We start from the raw sequence: 20,928 nt of genomic DNA, 5'->3' as shown, positions 1-20,928 counted from the left end.
GCGGGGCTCCGCCTCCGCCGGCAGGCCCGGCCCGGCCCGGCCCGCGGCGCAGGGAGGGCTCTGCTGCCGTTGTGGTGACAGCGGCGGCGCCGAGCGGACGCGGCTCCGGGGGGAGGCCGAGCCGAGCAGCGCCGCTTCAGCGGCCGCCGGCCGAGGCAGCAGGAGCCGGCGCACCCGCCGAGCCGGCCCCGACCCGCAGAGCGGCCGCGAACGCCAACCCCGCGGGCACCCCCAACCCCGCGGGCACCCCCGGCCCCGCGGGCACCCCCAACCCCGCGGGCACCCCCGGCCCCGCGGGCACCCCCAACCCCGCGGGCACCCCCGGCCCCGCGGGCACCCCCGGCCCGGCCGGCGGCGTTCGCTCCCTCGGGAGAGCGGCCGCGGCCGTGCGGTGGTGGGCAGGGGTCGTTTCCTCCCGCGGTTCTCGGGAACCTGAAACACCCCCCAAATCATCTTCATTTTTTTAGCAATTCGCCGTCGCCCCGAGGTTTAATTTCTCTCCAGTAGATCGGAGGGACTGCAAGTGAGAGCCAACCGAAGCATGTGAACCGTATAAATATTTACAGCGAGGAGGGAGCCTGAGCCTGAACCAGAGCCTTACCACGCCTTACCAGCGTAGGTGCTGGTCTTGGATTAGAAGGTTAGCGCACTTGGCCCAACGCCAGATCAAAACTGGATAAGGGATTAATATCTAATCTGAATTTTACCTCCCCTTGGGCAGAGGAAGGTGTGCATGGCCCTGCATTCACTCTCAGGACCCCAAAGCCCACTGCCTGGCTAGGGAGGTTTTATTAACATTTCACTATGGCACATATCAGCTTTATTTATCAGCCTGTAATTACTGCCTTTTCTTTTTGCCGTTTCATTCCTTTATAAAATTAGGAGACCTCTGTGCATATTAGATCAGCCCTTTTGCTGTGGTATCTGCCAGTATCAAGTTGTGTTTAGCATTAGTATGACACAGGACAGGAAAACAAGACCAGAGACAGGAAAATGAATTTCAGCAGATATATATTGTTTGCCCAGGTTTTATAAAATGGGCTGATGCATATTCAGGAATTGGTGCTGACATCAGAGAAATGATGATGTGGTGAGCTCAGCTATTACTTACCACCTCTTCCCTATCCCATAGTTGGGAGACGTGGCACATGGTTTGGAGAAGTGGATGGCAATTTGAGGGATTTAGTGGGGAAATTAAAGTATCACAGGAGCAGGAAGGTCACAGGGGAAATTAGAGAATTGAAGAGTGAGAGGAAGGAGCAAAATATATAAATCTATCAAAAAATATTAGTTCATTGTTCATGAAACAGTTTGTTTTACACTCTTAATTAGGTAAGATGGGGGAGACGGGTAACAACTCAGCAAGATCCTTTCTGAAGTAACAAGGCTGATCAGGAAATGTTTTTCCCTCATGAATATCCCCTGTCATTACTGTCCAGCTCTAAAGATTAGGAGTCAGATGGCTGCAAGAGTAAGCTCCTATCTTCAGATCCCCAACGCTGAATTTCCCCAGGGGATTGCTGGCACAGGAAAGAAATACCACAGCTGGCCAACCCTTGCACAAGAAGTACTGAGGAGTACGGTGAAAAAAGCCCACAAGGAGCATGCATTTGGCAGAGAGAAGGCTCCTGGTCTCGGTGGCAACAGCTGCTGCAAGGTTTGGATGCCAACCTGAGCCTTACAGAAAGATATTTCCCCCTGCAGAGATGCAAGATACTTCAGCTAATCTGGGTCTAAACTCAGAGAGAAAAAGAGAGATGGCATTTCAAACTTGCCCCTCTAAACCTGCAATCTACCTGAACTCAAAATCTTAATGGAAAAAAGAACAGAATTAAAAGGCAATAAAATTGGAATTTAAAGACTATTCAGGCACCTAGTCCTCAACAGATAGCTGCTAGGTATCCTTGCAGCTAACAGAAGTAGGCCTGGAGAGGATTAAAAGAAATAATAAAGCATGAGTAATTGGAATAAGCAAACACTAACTCTTTCCCCTGATATTTGCTTTAGTCAGATTCAGCATATAGAAATCAAGTGACGCGAGACCATCCTCTGCTCACTCATTCCACCCTCACAGTTCAGCACATGGAGTTCACTAATCTTATCTGGGAACTTCTCCTAAATGAAACAGAGAGAATACCAGAAAAGGCAAATAACTCATTTCCCCACTGAATGTGATACTGTAAGAGTTTGCACTGAAAGCTGAACCTACCAGCAGGATTCCCAAAGAAACTTCTCATGGCTGTGCAACTGCACTCCAAGGGAAAGCAAGAGAGGCTGCAAACAGCTCCTGAAGGAGGGGCATTTGATTGGGAACCTCCTCAAGTCCCTCTCTCCCTCAAATGCATTTGGCAAAATTGTGTTTAATTCTGGATTACTCTTTCTCACTGTTGCTGGAAATCAATGTTGCCTCAGTCAGTCTGATGAAAACGTGCAGATTAACAATGCCTAAAAAATACCAGGCGTGCGTTTGTGCTGCCAGAGGATGTCTCACTGGCAGGTTGCACAGCTCCCCTGAACTGACCGAGGATTACAAAAGAATCACTTTCTGCTGAAATAAAACCCTTTTTCAAACACAACAGCTAGTTAATAACTAACTGCAAGATGCACAGTCGTTTAGTACAGGAAATAAGCTCATACTTCAGTGGAAGTGCAGGAGGACATTAGGTAAACAAAATAGTAGGGCTGGGTCTTGGCCAAAATATTGGTACTCCAGGGGTACGCTGACAGCAAGCACTGCTGGGTTTTTCACTGTCCCTTCGCATGGTTCACAGCCAACTCATCCCCACCTCACCAAAAATACTGCTTTTGTGTTTTCTGTGCAATGTCTATGCCAGAGAGGTCGACCCTGCTGCCCCCACAAAGCCACTTCCTGCAGTGGGCGGCCACGTCTGTGTAGCTTCTGCTGGCCCGTCAGATTGTAACAGAGCTGGCCTTGGACCATACATGTGGACCTGAGAACAAATGTCCATCAGCAAAAACAGCTGGACAGGTGAGAGCATTTGCAGTGGGGCTCCTGCAGGCAGGAGGGCCTGTCCCACTCACTCAACTCAAGGCAGACACTGTCACAGCAGCGTGGAAGTTGTAGCTGCGTTGCAGTTTTTTTTCTTGGCCCTTTCACAGCAGAAGTGTTGCCCTCTGAAAATCGCTCAGGGCTTTTAATCCTTTGGTAAATTCACAGAAGTTCTGTGCTGTTTTGTGCTTGTTCAGTAAAGGAAAATCTAAACTTATCCTTGTCTTCTCTGGCTGTAAAACTCAATGTTGCTGTCTTGCTTTCTTTCCTAGTTATGGCCTTGTCACTTAAGCATCAGGTCCCACAATGATTAATATTTTACTTGGCAAACTGATGCAAACTCATGGACATTACTGTCCTCCCAGGCAACTGGTACATCTGGGGTTTTCCAGAATGGAAACAAAAGGATGCTGTCAAAAGCCAACCTACATTCTCTGGGAATAATATAGTACATTTTAAAAATTACTGTGAGCTTAACTCATGGCAGTTGTGTAATTTCTGGATCACCTTTTCTACAATCAGAACCGCAGCTGTAAATTTTGGGATGTCTGTTTTGAATTAGAAAGATAAAAGGACTATAAAAGTGAGAAGCTCATTTCAACAGGTCTTTTCTTCCTCAGAATCCTTGGATTTTATTTTCTTGGGTTTTATTTTTTTTTCTTTATTTTCTTGAAGAAACTAAGCAGAGTATTTGGAGGAAAGGTTCATTTTTGAAAAGAGAGGAGGTTAAGGGATGTAAAGCAAATGGAAGGGCTTTTGTGGTAGAGGACGCTGCAGTGGATGTTTGCTGAGACTGCTTTTATTCAACATCTTCACGCAAAACCCGCAGAAGGGAATGTGCACAAAGTCTCAAGGTCTGTGGATATTCCTGACCTCCTTAGGGCAGTCAAATACCATGCCAATGACAATGAAGTCCTGCAGGATCTCAAAAAACTGAACAAAAGGCACAATATTGGCATAGGAGCTTTAGTGTGGATAAACCTCTAAGTGGTAACGCACTTGGAGGAAAACAATCCAAACCAAAGCTCTTTGATGCTGACACTGGAACTGGCTGTCCTGGCCCAAGAAAGAGATCCTGAAGTCGCTATTAACAGTTGTCTGAGATCATCGGCCCAGCGTGCCTCTGCAGCCAACAAAACACTGGGCAGCAGCAGGAAGGTTGTTGAGGGAAAAAGACATCATTTTGTTGCTCTGTGTATCCTCAGCATGCCACAAACTGAGTCCAGTTTCCACGCTCGGTCTCTCACAGTGAATAGGAATATACCGTTAATTATTGGTGCAGAGGATGGAATTAAAACATGATTTGTGGAGAGTCTGTGTAGATGCAACATGTTGTAGCTGCCTCCAGCCCTACAAAATGGCAATGAGAAATGTGTGTGCTTTGACATCCTTGAGTAAGAAGTTGTGGTTCTTTCTGAAACAGAGACATTAGATCGAAGTCTTTGGTACCATCTCCTGATTTCGTGGCTTACAGGTAGGTACAGATACTCCCTTTGTCCTTCTAAAGATTTTCCAAGTACAGTGTTGTATCGCTATCAGGGGGTTGGCTCAGGGTTTACAAATGCAGGATGACATTTTATGAGTCACATCCTAACGCTTTAGGATAACCCCAGGACTTGATTTAGGGTTATTAACAGGCCAAGAGGTTTATTTAAAATGCCTGTTTGTCTTTCCCTAGAGGGGACTTACATTGCCTCCCCGTGCAGCAAACTTAAACACCTATTTATTGTTTAAACCCACTGGCATTAAAAGTCTCTTCTATTAAATGGCATTCTACTGCCAAAATTTATCTGCAAAGCAACAGAATCACAACCCCTAAAAAGTAATTTAACCCGCACAGCTGTTGGACCCAAGAATGAGATTGAAAAAGCAAGATCACACTGTTTGAAAAGAGCAACAGATTTAATTACTTCAGTGAAAGTCTGCGCTGACCATTGTTTTGGTACCCGAGCCTTGAGCAAGAGCCTCAGCGGTGAACAGACAGTGCGTCTTGACCGTGTCATATCCATGTCTGGTGATATTTGCCAGTTGTAGAAATGAATTTGAGAAAAGTTATGCAGTCAGTTACCTTATAATTCATTTTGCTGCCTTTCTGTTGCCAGCTGACTTGACTGAATGGAACAAACGTTGCAGTTACTGAGCAGACCCTTGCAGTACGCTGAATTTTGAATGCTTCACACATTAAAGTTGTAATTTCTGGGACACTCAGAAAGCTCCTTTTTCTTTTGCACAGGCTTCTCCCAGAGAGCAGAAGGCACTTTTTTTTTCGGCATAAATGTGCCACGCATTAAGGCCACAGCAAAAGAAAACTGCAGTCTGCATAACAAAAAGGATGCAGAGCAGAGTGGATTAAGGGCAGTGCAGTATCAAATTGGACAGGAGAGATTGTTCAGTCTTCAGCTGGGAAAAACATAACAAGACACATGATCCCTATGTGCTTATGTGAGACCTTCAGCTTCTGTGTATCAAAGGAAACAGACATTGCTTGAGAAGCCTGATAAATCCTTTCTTACCAGTCCAAACTGTACATGGGAAAGGTGGACTGCATCCTGCTTTGCTACAGTCATGTAAACCTACTGTGATTTTATTGACTTCTGTGACCATACTGTTAAATACTCCCTTCTATTTATTCTAATTGCATATCTAATTAAACAGTTCACAAAGAGGGGTGTGGAGGAACATTAGACCATTAGCAGGACTCATGGCACAAGTGTGTGTTGCTTTCTGTCCAGTACTGTGGGATCTCACAAACAATTCAGAAAGAAAAACCACAGATGGTTGCTGGAGCACGTAACACCTTCAACTCTGAGGAGCAAGAGTTTTGGCTAATAGAACTGCCTAGTGCCAGACGCTTCTGAATAGACACTTTGTACATCTTATACTTGGCTCTGGTAAGGTGTATAATGAAATACAACACACCATTTTGTCACTTGATTTAGCCCTTTTTGCTACCACATAGTGCTGTTACATGATAAATCTTCTAGCTTATGCTCTCCTCCCATCTGCCACCTTTTATTTTTCCTCATTTTTCCTCTTCTTCTTTCTTTATTTATATGTTTATTAGTGTTTATGCAGCTGATCTCTGCATTAGTCTCAGCATTAGGCAGCTTGGAAATCATCGTACCTAGAAACGCACCACACACTGCTGGCAGTGCAGCTACAGAAAACAAGCAGTTGAGAGCTTCAAACAGCAGTCCCTGGTACCCATCCTAAATTAATCATGGTTCTAGGAAAATGATTATTCACCTGACAGTGCAGAGAAGCTGCTCATCCATGCAGGAAAACTGGAGCAGACAAGTCTGGGTGCAGAAAGCAATTAAGGGAACAGGTATCTAACCCTGCTGGGCTGAATGTGTGTCAGCAACAAGGAAAAGGCATTTAGTCTTTTCAGTAGGTCTGCATGAAATAGAGATGTTGATCACCAATAAACTCAGCCTGCTGGCAGTGGTGTTGGACATCCCCTCTCTGCCCACATGCAGACAGGAGACTGTACTCCTCTGTCTAATCCAGCCAGGGCTCAGGGTGGGTTTTGTCAGCCTCGAAGCTTCAGGACTTGAAACAAAAGCCAGCTGACAAAGTTTCTTTGCAACACCAATGTTTAGTTTCATGCCTATGTTCTTATCCTTCCTGCTATTATACAATATTTTTCAATTTGTTGGACTGAGCAACTGATACAGTTGCTGATGCAGTGATACAGCACTGAACTCATGTTTCCATGTCTTTAGCAGTGTTGCTCTGAAAGGAAAATCCCAGTCTAACTGCTGCACAACTGCACAAAGTTTTTACAGACCCCAGCAGCGCCACAACTGCAACAGTATGGTGACTTTAGCAAGGCCTGCAGTCAGCTCTGAAGCCAGCTGTTGGGGAACTGGCAATACAACTCCTGGACTCAAAGTGCACGAGTCTCTGTGCATGAAAAGCTGCTCAGTCCCTAACACACTTATGCAGCACTTCTAGATGCCTGGACTCAGCCAGCCAGCACTGCTGCTGAAACCCCCTAAATATATGGCTGCAGAGAAAGCTCCTAAACCAGCACTGCCCTCGTGGAGGCCCCACTGCACAGCATCTCTTTCCTCCCAGCAGAGCAGCGTGTGACTGCAGTGCTGGCCTCCACCACATCATTAGCCTTCAGGTTAACAATGCTCAGCCTCTCCTCTTTAAGGATGCTGACTCTAGAAGCACTCAAATATTTGACATTTAGACTCATGAGTCACACTCAGTTACTCAAGAATTGGTATTTTAATTTGTTCACCTTCCCAAGAACCACTTACATGTTGAGGAACAGAAAGTTTTACTCTGGGGGAGGAATTCTTCACTGTTTTCAAGAGGATTTGTACCACGTTTCCAATAGGAGTTTCAATGTAAGGTCAAAATTGCACATGTGCAGAATTTTTTAAATGGTTAAAACTTTGTAGAAAGGTAACCAACTCACTTCATACTCCAGAGATTATGTGAGGAAAGCACAGAAGAAATTTCAGAAAACACCGGGACAGGCAAGCACTCAGCCCATCAGAACATGGTACCCTATTATGGTACTAAGGGAAAAAATGAAGTGTGCTCTGTGATGCTCATCGAGACTGCTGGCAAGTTTGTTTACTCAAATCCAAGTATCTCTTCTCATTATCATGTTCAAACAGCTCACATACATAATGAGAACTTTTAGGTACAGTACAGGAAATTGTACATACCTCAAAATAACATCTGACCACTTCAAATCAACATTCAAAAATGTGACACCCAAAACAAAAGTCACCAGGATGTAAGTCAACACAGACTCAGCTTCTACAACTTTGCTTCCCAGGAATAAAAACTTCCCATGGGGCCCACTTCCTTGATGCCCAAACTCCAGGAAATAGTTTTGACTCGGGAGACTCATCTGAAACTACAAGACTTCATCTCTCAGACCATTAATGCAGTTTTTCAGTGAACTTCTATTCCTTCGGATGCAGCCAGGCTTTGCTGCTGACAGAAAAAGGAGCCTCAAAAGGAAAACCCACCCCAGACACGGGTTTATGACTACAGCAGCACTGGTGTACAGCACTACTCAGTGTAACTCCATTGAAAGAATGGACACCCATGAGAACACAGACATTACAGCCTCGAGATTAAGATGAGCTCAAATGTGTATTTGACAAAAATACAGAAATATTCAGTGTCATAATAATACAGAAGTTACTTTGCTTTGGATAAAAGCAAGGTATTCAATAATTTAAGGTTAAAACAACTCTCCATATGCATTGGTACTTGGCCAAGTAAAAAAAATATCCAGTACCTTTACACTCAAGACAGGCAGAAAAGACAAACTAACATATTTGACTGCAACTTCAAGTAGAGGTGCCCCTACTACAATACTCCACCTACAAATCCTTTCTCTACCTATGCCACCTTTTCTACTTTTTGAGCCTTCTGTTCAGACCAGCTGGCCAAGACCTCAGCCTCTGAAAGCTTCACATCGAGAATATGCAAAACATCATCCTCAGTATTAACCAGTCATACCAACAACCCTTAAAAAAAAAAGACAAAACCTTTACTGCTCCAATCGTCTGAAGAACCCTTAAGGGTGCAGGTTAAAATGTCAGCTTCTTAGCAAGGCCTTTCATCCAGCCCTGAGGTAGTTTCTGTCCCAGGACATCAAGTGCTCAGTCTTGCAAAGGCCGCAGTTAAACAGACTGGGTTTATTAAAAAACTGCATTCTGCCACCCCACTCTTTGGGTTTTGCTTTGTAGTCATTTTCATGTTAATAAATCAAAGCTATTTAATTTAAGGAAACCAACATGACAGCCATTAATGCAACCATGCCAGACAAGTAGACAAGTGCCATAGGAAAGGAGGGTAAGAGCTCTGTCTTTTCCTTCCTTCCTTTTCTGTTTCCATCTGTTCCCAAAGCCTTTCCTTGTCCATGCCAGGTTTTTTTTGGCAAAATCAGCTAAACCACATTAACAGCCCAGGGAGGCAGGAGTTATTTAAGACACATAGAGCCTAAGGCCACATAGTAAGAAAGGTATGCCTCCTCCCTCCACAGCGGGAAGAGCTCTCCAGCTCTGGAGAGCTTCACCATGGCCAGACTTATGGTGAAGCAGACTGTGATGATGTGTGGGGGTTTAGTTTTTTTTTTTAGATTCTGGAATCAATTGGCATAGCCTCCCCACAGAAGTGTCCTGTGGTCTGGGGAAGTTGGTTTCACTCTGAGACTGCAGGTGAAACTAAGGTTTTCTGGCAGCAAAGACAGCCCTGCCACCCCCTGTCCACCCTCCTTAGTGCACTTTGTGTCATTCCCTAGTCTATTAAGAAAGCTCTCGCAGAGACCATTTTCCTAATCCTATTCTAAATACAGGTTTGGATAATATGTTCTTGATACCATATGGAAGTAGGGTCAAGTTTCAATACTGCTGTAAAATCAAAGGTAAAGTTGCCCTCTAACCCAATCTTGCTATCAGCCTTTTCTGTTGCCTGTTCATAGCCAGCAATTTTGAATTCATTCTTCTACGGAAGCCACACAGCACAGTAGTGTAACAGGCCAAACATGACACCTGCAGAAAATGCAGCATAATCAGAGATTAAGCTGCATTTTGAGACCATGATTTCTTCCCTGCCACTGCCTTTTACATGGAAATCTACCCAGCTTTGCGACTTTAGAACCTCTCCAAGATTTTAGGATCTACCTTTCGATATACACGTATTTGAAAATAATTTAATACCCATTTCCCAATGAAGTACATTCTGTGCGTCATTTTAGTTTCATACTCAGTGAGAGGGGTACACACACTTTACAGGACCAAAAATTTAAACCATGACTATTTAGTAAATTATGCATTGTAGTGATTGAAGGACAACAAGCACCAGAGAAAATACACATGCTGAAGCCTAATGTATATACTACATTGGGAAGTCTTCAGTGACACGACAAAGGATTTGTGGGATTTTTTTCCCCCAATTACAAGTGAGCAGAGGATTTGTCAGACATTCATTTTGTAGCTTCTACTGTCCACTCTACGCCTCCTTCCTCTTGATGATCAGAGGCCCAACGTTGTCGCCAGTTTCCTCGTTGTGCTTTGTGTGAGAGCCATCACAAAGTGGGAACTGAAAAAAGAAAATATAAACACATCTAAAGTACATCCAGAGACAGAATTAAGAACCTAGACTGAAAGTTTGTTAGACATTTTCTCATTAAATCCACTGTGACCACAGACTACAACTTTTGTGCTGGCAATGCAGGTGTCCCAGAGTTTTGGCTGAATGCTAGTTTTACCCTGGTTACTATAGAGTGGACAAGAGGCTCAATCTAGAAAAGCAGCCACTAACCTGAACTCTGTTTGGTGTTCCTGCCTCAGGCCAGCATAAGGAAAGTGCAGCCTGAGCAGACCTTCAACTATAACCTACCTGGAGCACCTTGCTCTCAACCTTGCCCCACACTCCATTTTCCCAGGTGACAGCCAGAGTTGAGTGCAGTACCAGACGGTAAGTGGGGTGAGAAAGAGAGACACGAAGAGATCCTTAGCTCCATTATCTCCCTGGTTTTCCATAGCATATGATAACAAAAAGGACAGTTTCCATAGCTCACCTCTTAAATGAGAGACACACGTACATACTAGTCCTGACTCCAGACAGCTGGAGTGGTGAGCCAGCTTTGCTCCACCCTGACACAGCTTATCTCATCCACGCAACAGTCCCTTTGCACAAGCTGGCTTCCACATTAGTACTCTGACTGGCTAATGGAAATAAGCTGCACTTCCTCAGTGCTGCCCTTAACAGCCATGTCAGTTGGAAGTAATTTCAAGAAATGTTTGTTCCTTTTTAAAAAAAAACAAAACAACCAAACCCCACCCTAGAACAGGCTGGTCAGAGCAAGAACTACAGGGACAACTCTAGCCAGCTGTAACTGCCCAAGTCCCAGACTGGTGACAACCACTCTGTTTCTGGGCAGCCCTTTTCACGTACAAGAGCCAAAAGACATTCTGTGAGGTAGCAAGAATGAGGTTAGATCCCATCACTTCTCAAGGATGTATTTCAGGGCTATGCCTCCTCTTATAGGAAACTCTGGAGACAATCACAGAAATCACACACTGGTATTTTGCATTCAGTTACTATTTTGTTTGCTTAGAAGTAATGGGAATCGAAGTTGGGCATTACTTCATTTTTGCCTTTGCAACAGCAGTATTCCCTTGCAGTACCATCACAGTTGGTCTTCAATGCTCCACCAATCCCAATGTTCATGCCTGAGTCACAGCCTTTTAAAACATTAATACCCTATCACCCATGCTTAGAATAAAAAATTTCAAAGTACTGCACAAAACCAATATAATGAAACAATATACAGAGCTTTAAAAATAACCTCACCTGCTCAGTAGGGTAGTGTTGGAAGGGAAGGAGAGGTCAGGTGGGGTTTTTGTTTTTTCACAATTACAAAATGTTAAAACCTACACTAAAAGTCTCAGGTGATGTTTATGAATAAAGAAACCTTGAATTCAGAGAATGCTCATGTAAGCTGATCCATGCAGAAACTTTATCATCCCATCAGTCATTTGTGACTCAATGAGTAAATAGTGACAGATACCTGGACAAAATCTGAGCAAACAGGAATTTATGTTCATGAGACACTGACCAGCTTCCAACCCAGAAGTTCCTGGGCCAGTTGTTTTTCCATGCAACACTGCAGTACGCTGGTCTTCACAGAAGCATCAACACAGCTTCCATCAGACATTAACATTTGCAAGCTCCAAGGAGGCAAGCCCAAGGTCCAGCTACAGCAACATCATCACTTCAACTGTGCAAGTGACAAAAATAGCAGGATTCACAGGCTTCAGATAGCATCAAGACATCTTTAACAGCTACCAATGCTGACTGCTCTGAATTCATCCTACTGGTCAGCTGGGCCCAGAAACACTGGCTCCCAGGGGCTGGTACACCAGATTTCAGTTTCTCAGGAAAAAGACCAAACCAAACACCCTTTTCTGGAGCACCTGCTTGGTGGTCACCTTGAAGCCCAGGTACTGAATAGATGAATCCCTGGCCTGACACGTGTTCATCCCTGATTAACATAAAGCAGGCTAGCAATAGTGGCCAAAGCTCAAACCCTGAGGGAATTGTGCACTGATCTGGACAGCTCAGCTGATTTCCCTTGACACCAAACAGGCTTGGATTCTCTACCTCTATTTTTGCTGATAGTCTGCAGCAATATTCCTCAACCCACAGACTGGGGACTAATACTTCTCTGGAAGACACAGAGGCTGCAGGTCATTGTAAAAGAAAGGAAATTAAGTCTCCCCTCCCCTAACTCACACAGTTAAAAATGAAGACAAGGAAGAAAACAAGTGTTCTAACTTTAATTACAGTTTAGTTTCAAGACAAAACTACTGCCTCTACACTGATAAGTTTGAACACTGGGTTTCTTCACAAAACTTGACAACTCCGCTGAACAGAAAAGGATCATTTATTAACCTATTATTAACAGATAATTACACCCCAAGACAGATTTATTTGACGATACCATATGTGGGGGTTTTTTAAACACATACACTCCACAAAGACACTGGCCAGCACAAAAGCCTCTGAAGTACACTATTTCAGAAAAAAAAAAAAACAAAAACAAAAAAAACCAACTGCAAAGAATCCTGCTCTTTTTCAAGAGTTACTCCAAAACACCCTGGTATAGTCCAACTGTTTTGTTATTCCCTATAGAGGAGGAACACCCTGAGGCCTAAGTGCACGAGTGCCATCAGGGCAACAGAGTAGCCTGTGGTTCCTAACACTAGTGGCTCTATTAACAGCTTCATGCCTCAGGTGAGGCAAAATCTGATGAGAAGTACACAGGTTGGTACAAAAGGACATCTCTTCTAAATTTTACACGCCACTTATACAACAAAAACACAGCAGGTACTTCATGCATTTGAAGTAATTTTGATTTCCCACACTAGAAGCACACACATTCCACGTTTTGACACCATATTATTACAAATTTTAACAGTTTGAGAACTGTAAGAACCAGATAATGCTATCTGACAATTTCCAAAGATGACAAGCATGTGAGAATGATGTATTTGATTACTGCTTGGCAATAGGAACATGAGAAGAAGCACATACACCATCTTAAAGATTATGCTACCCATCCTTCGAGGTCAGGCCATCAGGGCAAGAGGAAGGCAGCAAAACTGTAAACTACTCTCTTTGGAACAGAACATTCTGACTCAAATACTCATCATTAAACACCAGTAAAAGAAAACAAATGCTTCCCAAAATTTCCACTGACTTCCTTAATGCCTTTACAAGACTTTTCAGATCAGAGTTCTAAGAACGCACACATTATAGCCCCATCTACTTCCTTTTGTGTGATTAGAGCCCTAATTCAGTAGGACAATATGTTCCTGAACTGTGCAAAGATGTACTTCTTAAGGGTTCTATTTCACACAAAAAAAGATAATATCAAACAATGGCAAATAACTGGCAGGAGCTGCAGTGCAACCGCTATAACCAGACACTATCTTCTATTTCTGTTTAGAAAATCGAGTAGGAAGCAGAAAGCACAAATGCCAAGGTTCAAGTTAGTTTTGTATGTTTTTCAGTTCAGACCCTAGACAGAACAGAGAAGACAAGACCATCTCCACAGGATTATTTCAGAATCAAGTCATGATGCTGCTTAATTCTTAGCAGTATTTTACTGTTAAACCAAATTCTGCTGCAAATGTGCAAGCTCCTGAGTTACCCACAAGGTAATGAAGTCAGATCTGACAACAGCAAGAACCAGAAGTTATAGCACCTGGAAAACAGCCGAGTATGGCCTGATTAGACCAGTGTCTAAGACTTGACAAGTCTATTATTCAGTTCACTGATGTACAGAGAGCTAAATTTCAAGGCAGTTATCTGGCTTCGAAGGCCTGTATTATTTCAGTCTCCACACATCAGCACATTCTGAGAAACCTTTCAAACATGCAGTAGAGATAAACAGACAGGACTCATCGTGCAATTCGCTTTCTCTCACTGCACATCCCAGAACTCCCACTGTAGATAAACTGTACACATCTCAGCTCCATCAAGAGTCACACATCCCTAAGATCAGATTTAAATCTGAGGTAGTGTTATTGAAAGGCTAGGTTACCGCTAATTTTAGGCAACTGAGGCAATTCAACTTCAAATGCAAGTAAGCTGGACCAGTGTCTAGGCCAGAGTTTTAATTGCTTAAAAACAGAAGTTTAAACTATGCCATTGTGATTGCACTGCCATGCACTATGTACTAGTAGCAAGGTACCTTATGACTGAGTAAGCTTCCAACTTTCTCCAAAAAAAAGGTATTTAAGGTCCTCTCAGACTGTGGTTCCTGAGCTCCTACTGCCAACAGGCCAATAGTTTTGGATAAGCCACAGTATTAGCACAGGTAGCACACAAAATGTCACATGAAATGTTATCTGTCATTCATGATTGTGCTCGAGACAGTGGCTCTCCTTTCAAGAGATCTTCAGAGCTACAGAAACATTCTTCCACTATTAGCACTGATCTGCAGTCTTTACTCTGAGCACCAGCATAAATCTGCATAGTTTTATGGATTAAAATGCTGCTACATCTCACTGCAGAACAGTTTAGGTGAAAAAGAAGTTAGTTTCCTCTAAATAAAGCAGTTTAAAAATAGTTTTGCTGAAAGATGCATGCACATGAACTACATTGGACCATTCAGTCATCTCTTACCTTCTTAGACCTCCAACAACGACAGTACACAGCCTTGTCTCCCAGATCTTCCATGTCAAACGCATGGACTACCTTGGGGTTATCCTTCTGGATATGGGGATTCACCATTGCTTTGCAGCATTTGTCTTTAGAGAGAAATTTTTTGTAAGCTAGATACCCAACAGCAGCTGCTCCAGCAGCTAAGGAGACTGCAGCAATCCATTCAACTAGAATAAAAAAAAAAAATGAGAGACTGTCAATTTTTTGACCACAATGTTCTATTAAAACTACTCAGTAGTAAAAGTCGTCATGCTTGCAGCAACATCTTTACTTTCCAATAAATGTTTCTGTTCTGTAGTAGTAACTCCGTACTTCAGAAGAATATTTTCCTTTGACACTCACCTAGTTAATCTACTCCTTTCTACCAATCAGAGTTCTACTTCACCCAAGTCCCTTCTACAGAAGGGTGAGGATTAGCTTGGCAGGGTTTGGGTTTTTTTTTTTTGGGTTGGTTGTTTTTTGGGGTTTTTTTTTAACCTTTTATTTGGGAAACTGATATCAACATGGGTAGTATATTGTTTCAAAGTTCAGCATATTAAACCAGCTGTAAGTACACTCTGTAGCAGGAAAAAACTTGTATTGTCTGTTTGAGTTGCAGGAAAGTCACTAAAGAACAACAGCCAGCACCAACAACTCAAGCAGGATGCCCCCGAGGCAGAGGCAATGAGTAGCTTTAAATATAATGCATCTTGTAACTAAAAAAAAACTAAAACCAGCTGTTTGGCAATGGAAAAATTATTAAATATATCGCTTCCAGTAATAAAATCCATCTTAGATTAAATCCTACTGTTGTGGAAAGAACAAAGGTCCAAAAAGATTATATTTAAGAATCATAGCAGGCGTTTATTTTTTAGAGACAAAACCCCTTTGTTAGTTCTTGCTGCTTTCCATGAGCAACTGACTTGCTGTATTGCCAACGTGAGATTGGTCTAAAAGGATCAAGGTTTTCTGCCCCCGCCCATAGACTTTTCTAGAAGCCATGCCAAGCCCCTTCTTCAGCTAAAACACTGTGTTAGCTCATAGGCACCATGCTGATCCACAAGGGCCTGGAGGTAGCAATATGTGTAATCAGACAAATATCTGTACAGTGTCTGCAGCCATTTAAGATCAGGGAAGGCAGGCATTCCTTTAGGGTCTTACTAAAGGGTAAAAGATGCAAAAATTCTTCAGAGTTCCTTTTTTTAGTAAATGATGCAGAAGAGACCAACATACACTGAGACTTCCCCCGCAAATGAGTGACAAACCCTCCCTGTAACAAGGTGATATTAAGATACAGAAAACCATCATTAACATGGAAGAATTTTGTGCATATTTCCCTGCTTCCAAAGTCCCTAAAACAATAAAAGCCCCAGAGATCATGTGGCGAATTCTGTGTTTTATACCCATCCAGTGAGTCCTCACCCTTTATCTCCCCCTTACAAACCAGTCAGAGTAATGCAGATTTTTAATAAGGTAAAGAAGTGAGGAGGTGAAATTAAAGAAGGGGTTCTATGAAAATCCGCTCTAATTTAGCACAACAGCCCAAACTAATCAAAAAAACAGCCAAAGTTTAAATTCAAGGCAGCAGGTTCTCCCAAGGAAAGCCACTGCAGCACCCTTTGCCTGGCTCACTTGAGCAGGGCTGTGGCAGGGAGGAGGTACTCAGCAAGCTCAGGGACAAGCTGCGCCTGACAAGTTTAAAGTGATCCCTGATGAAATGTCATATGCAGCTACAACAGCAGCAGGCAAAACCAAGGGACTGCCCATTCTGGGGCTTTCAGGAAAGCAGCAATTACAAGGACTGCCCACGCTGCTAGCCAATGCACTGCCGATGGAAAAAATAACCTGCAATTTTAAATAAGTGAGGAAGGGACGGTGGTAGACTGCATCCCTTTCCCTATGGAATCTCAGGGGAGGGAGGGACTTTAATGAAGACCAAGGATGACTCCTGAAACTGAAGCACCCTTTTAAGGTGCTGCACCTTAAGGAAGGTGATCTTTTCTTGCACCTCTCCAAAAGTCCGGGTCAACTTAGCAAACCAGAAGAGAAAAAAAAAATATTTGATGATATTTCTGTGGCTCACACAGCAAGCAGGAAAAGTCTGTACTAAAATCCAGCAGCACAGTCAGAAGAGCTGTTCTGCACATCTGCAGCTAACCCAGATCCTTCTGACCATCCCTTGGGCCAGCCCTCACACAGCCACGCACAGCAAGCAGAGATGATTAATTTGTTATCTTGTATTGCTGTGATCCTCTACCTCTTCTCCCAAGGGCCAGACTCATCTGTTACACACTTGGGCAACTTGTATACATACAAACAGCTTCAGGTATTTTTTCTCATAACAGAGCAATGTCTTCTCTACTGTATTAGCTTTTTTTCACTGCTTCTCTGGAGCTGTGTCAGGGCAGAAAATTATATCAACTGATAATACATTTAAAGCAGACTATTTTTTAAATTCTAGTACTGCCTTAATAAACATCATGAAATTTTAGGAGAAGTTTTTTAACTTAATCAAAAGACTCTCTCTTAAATCATCTGCAGGGTTTCAGAGGCAGTAAGTTTTGTCCTCAACTGTTGTCTCATTTCACAAACAGACCTGGAAAAGCTGAATGCTCATTTCATCTTTCTAAGTCAACCATAAAATGCACCTGGAAGGAAAACACTTTTCAGATGATTTTAAATGCTGTTTCAAGAGATCTCTGGTGCCAATTCAACAGTTTGCTGCCAAACTCACAAGGTCACGCACAAGGCATCTGTTAACGGAGTGAAACTGATGTGGAAGTCAAGGTTTTTTTATTTCTTTATAAAATAAAAAGCGGTAGGAGCAACTTTTGAGTCACTATTAAAGAACTCCCAATTCTAGTATAATACAAAAACACAGTGATACAAGTGACTACAAAACAAGACACTACAGGCTTGTGTAACATGACAGAAAAATTGTTTCCATGTCATAATCACTAAACAATGGAAAACAGTTCGGCTAAAACTCCAGGAAAATTAACACGCAAAGAGAAGAGAAGGGAAGTCCCAAGAGGCAGCACACAGAAGTAAACAAAAAATCAGAAGATGAGAACAGCAACAAGCCAACGATGGAAATTTTTTCTCTTCTGTATTCTTTGGATATATCCTAATGGAAAAGAGATTTATTTAGATCAGTTTCTCCCCTCTTCTCTAAACATCTAGAACACTGCTCTGGGTGTTTCCAGATCCAGGCTACAGAGGTAGTTTTTGGATCTGCCAGAGAGCTCAGACAGATTTTATCTGCAGGAAGAACAGGCATTTGCCATCTGCACTGAGAAGCACAAGAAGAAACTGAGGTGGTCTTACGTCCACCTGGAGTACAAGACCCTTGTTAGGATACAGATCAATTTACATTCCAGGAACTGGCAATATGAGAGAGAGCTTCATCCCAAAAAGTTAGTCCAAGACAGTCTTAAGAAGCAATTTTCTAGTTACCTCTGCTGCTTAGAAAATGTTTATATTATTCAAAAGTGACAGAGTAATAACTCCAAACATGAAAACCCATACTTTATGTCTCCAGAAGTGCTTGTAACTTTCAAGCATTTTTCTCCTCATTTTGCTGCCAATTAAGAGAATATTATTGCAGAAGAGTTGTTTATGATAGTCCAGTAGTGTCACTGTCCACAACAAAAAGCCATGCTGAAGAGTCATCCAGGACAACTGGCTGTGCAAAAAGCCTAACAGGAAAAGCCAAGCAGTCAAGCTGACAAAAATCACTTCTACCACTCCACAGCATCCACAAAACATGGGATTATGACTGACAAGTTTAACTTAACTGAAGCCATAAAGAGGCCACCTGAGGGAGAAAGAATGTCGGATTTTGCCAGTTAGCAGCACAAGACAAGTCACTGTGATCAGGTCTATAGTCGATGTGGGGTCACACCTGCAACCACCCACACCTCTCACAACAAAAAGCATTAGCTGCGCTACTCACTGCCTTCCAAGGGGCACAAATGCACAGAAGTAATTAACTCCAAAGTTACTACCAGGAATTAAATCTCACAAAAATACAGTAAAGTTCTGGCGCCTAGTTTTTAGTAGTGGAATAAACGATTTCAAAATGTCATCAGCCTGAGACACACACAAATTGGAGAAAGAACTGTGACCGGCCAGTCACCAGGCACTTTTCAAGTTTAATCTTGTCAGAAATCACAATAACCTAACCTTGTCTCCTCCTAAACGCAGAAGTTTCTAGGACTTCTCCCATCAGTCGTTCCCCCTGCTTCCCTGAGACAAGAAGGATATTTGCAGTTTGATTAGGAGCATGCTCTTCTCCCATCCTCACAAAGTTTTTCTTCTCAATTCCTAATGTACAGGAACTGTTCTAATTCTTGCAAGCTTATAAATGACAGCAAGCTGCCCTTAGGAACACAACCTGGATGCAAACTATTACCAAGTCATCCTCAGTGCTTTCATTGTTTCAATAAGCACGGCCTTCCGTGATCTACAACCCATTTTTGATTAATGCCTTTGCCAACATCCTCTGTACCAGCAGCGTACACCCTCCACTCCAAAAGAAAAACAAGCCAAAACTATCGGCCCACTGAATGAAGCACATAAACCATGAGCAGCTTTGCAAGCGGAAACCACAGTCAAGCAGGTGAAGCTCACTTTTTAGAAAACATTAGGTAATTGGGACTCTGTTCTGTCCTCCAACCACCCCAACTCTTTCATCCCATTCGGTTGTGCAACAGCATTTAAAACAAGTAACGCTGTCTCAGGCACGGTTCAGGTCAATAATTACGCAGCGCAAATGCCACCGTTACCTCTGTTGTACAGTATCGGCCTTCGAGAGCCGGGCAAACCTCCTGAACTGTACAGGTTTTCATGACATTCACACTCAAACGCGTGGAAAGGCAGAAATAAAACAAAGGTGCCTGAAACGGGCTGTCTCTAGCACAGATAAAACCTGGCGAGCGGCCGGGTCAGCTCCGAGGACTAAAGTGGCCGCAAGGGCCCGGCGAGTAGCTCGGCGGGTCCGGGCTCTCACAAGGGGCCAGGGAGGTTACTCAAGGCCCGCGAACCGGGCCCCGCAGAGGGCATTTTATGGTCGTGCGGATGGCCCCGGCCGCTCCCAGCCCTGCCCGGGCGCAGCGCGGCCCGCGGGGGGGCAGGGGAGGGATAAAAGGGGTGCCGCCATTTTGTCCCAGGGGTCCGGCGGGGCGCGAGACGCGGGGCGGAGCCGCCCCCCACCGCCCCCGCGGGGTGGCCCCGTCCTGCCCTCCTTCAATCCCGCACCCCCGACCGGCCCGTACTCCGCACCGCCGGCCGACCCCATCCCGCACGCCCAGCCCAGCCCAGCCCAGCCGTGCCGTGCCGTGCCCCGCACCCCCGGCCGGCCGTACCCCGCACAATGCTGTTCTGCCCCGGCCCCATCGCTCCTGCTCCCACGCTACACCGCGCACGCGCCGCTCCGCGCACGCGCAGCTCCCCCCAAGATGGCGGCGGGGCCGCCCCGTAAAGACGAGGAGGTCGGGGAGGGTCGGTGGGGGCAGCTACGGCGCCGCGGACAGAGGGAGGAGCGAACGAGAGCTATCACTGGCCTCATGCTCAGAACAGCGCCCCCAGTGAGGCCTCGGCAGCTGTGAAATGGGTGTTGGGCACCACTGCGCGTTCTGAGCAGACACAGGCTCACCGCAGCCTCGCATTCCCTCTGGCACTGATGCTGTGAGTGCCCAGCAGCTCTGCGAACCGCTTAAGACAGATCGCTCTGTGAGCCTTCTCCGGTGTAGTTGTGGAGAGATGACCTAAAAAGCGATCTCCTCCCGGCAATAGCCACCTCGAACCTCGCAAGCTTGGGTATTGATGTGGGAATTACTGGTCTTTACTTTAAAAAATTATTATCGGAGTACCTGATTAGGGACTTGCCAGTCTGGGAACTAGTTTATGGTTGGACTCGATCTTAGAGGTCTCTTCCAACCTTCATGATTCTATGACCTACTCAAAATACTCTGTGAGTAGAGCGAGAGCAATGTGAGAGCAATAATTCTCCATTGTTCAGTAATTTTCTACTGGCCTTTACAATGTAAGTTTCTGTTAAGGCAGTTGTGGAATAAGCAAGTTTCTGAATGCTTTAGTTAAAGTAGCAGTAACATAACTATCCAGTTTTTTATAGGAGATGCTGAACAAAGGCTTTCTATAACCAGCTGTAAATACGCTGCTCAACGGGGCAAGTTCAAGTGAAGTTAAAGCTCCAAACGACC

At 44.1% G+C, this 20,928-nt stretch overlaps 1 protein-coding gene and 1 long non-coding RNA gene across 2 annotated transcripts; one reads left to right on the top strand and one right to left on the bottom strand.

Moving 5' to 3' along the window:
- The first annotated feature begins 333 nt into the window (after positions 1-333).
- LOC120323369 lies at positions 334-8,714 on the top strand. The gene is made up of 2 exons (XR_005563740.1): positions 334-640; positions 1,440-8,714. It is a non-coding gene; the product is annotated as an uncharacterized LOC120323369 (long non-coding RNA).
- On the bottom strand, positions 7,231-20,175 carry CISD1 (CDGSH iron sulfur domain 1). The gene is made up of 3 exons (XM_027720945.2): positions 20,071-20,175; positions 14,687-14,892; positions 7,231-10,090 (listed from the first exon to the last, which is right to left on the bottom strand). Exons 1-3 carry the CDS (start codon positions 20,099-20,101, stop codon positions 10,001-10,003), a joined length of 327 nt encoding a protein of 108 aa, XP_027576746.1. The 5' UTR covers positions 20,102-20,175; the 3' UTR covers positions 7,231-10,000.
- Between the last annotated feature and the right edge of the window lie 753 nt (positions 20,176-20,928).

This window comes from Pipra filicauda, unplaced genomic scaffold, assembly GCF_003945595.2.
Source record: "Pipra filicauda isolate LSUMZ 115617 unplaced genomic scaffold, ASM394559v2 scaffold246_size1145428_pilon, whole genome shotgun sequence".
NCBI classification, from domain to species: domain Eukaryota; kingdom Metazoa; phylum Chordata; class Aves; order Passeriformes; family Pipridae; genus Pipra; species Pipra filicauda.
The sequence above is the reverse complement of the archived record's forward strand: the minus strand, read 5'-3'. Positions and strand labels throughout refer to the sequence as shown.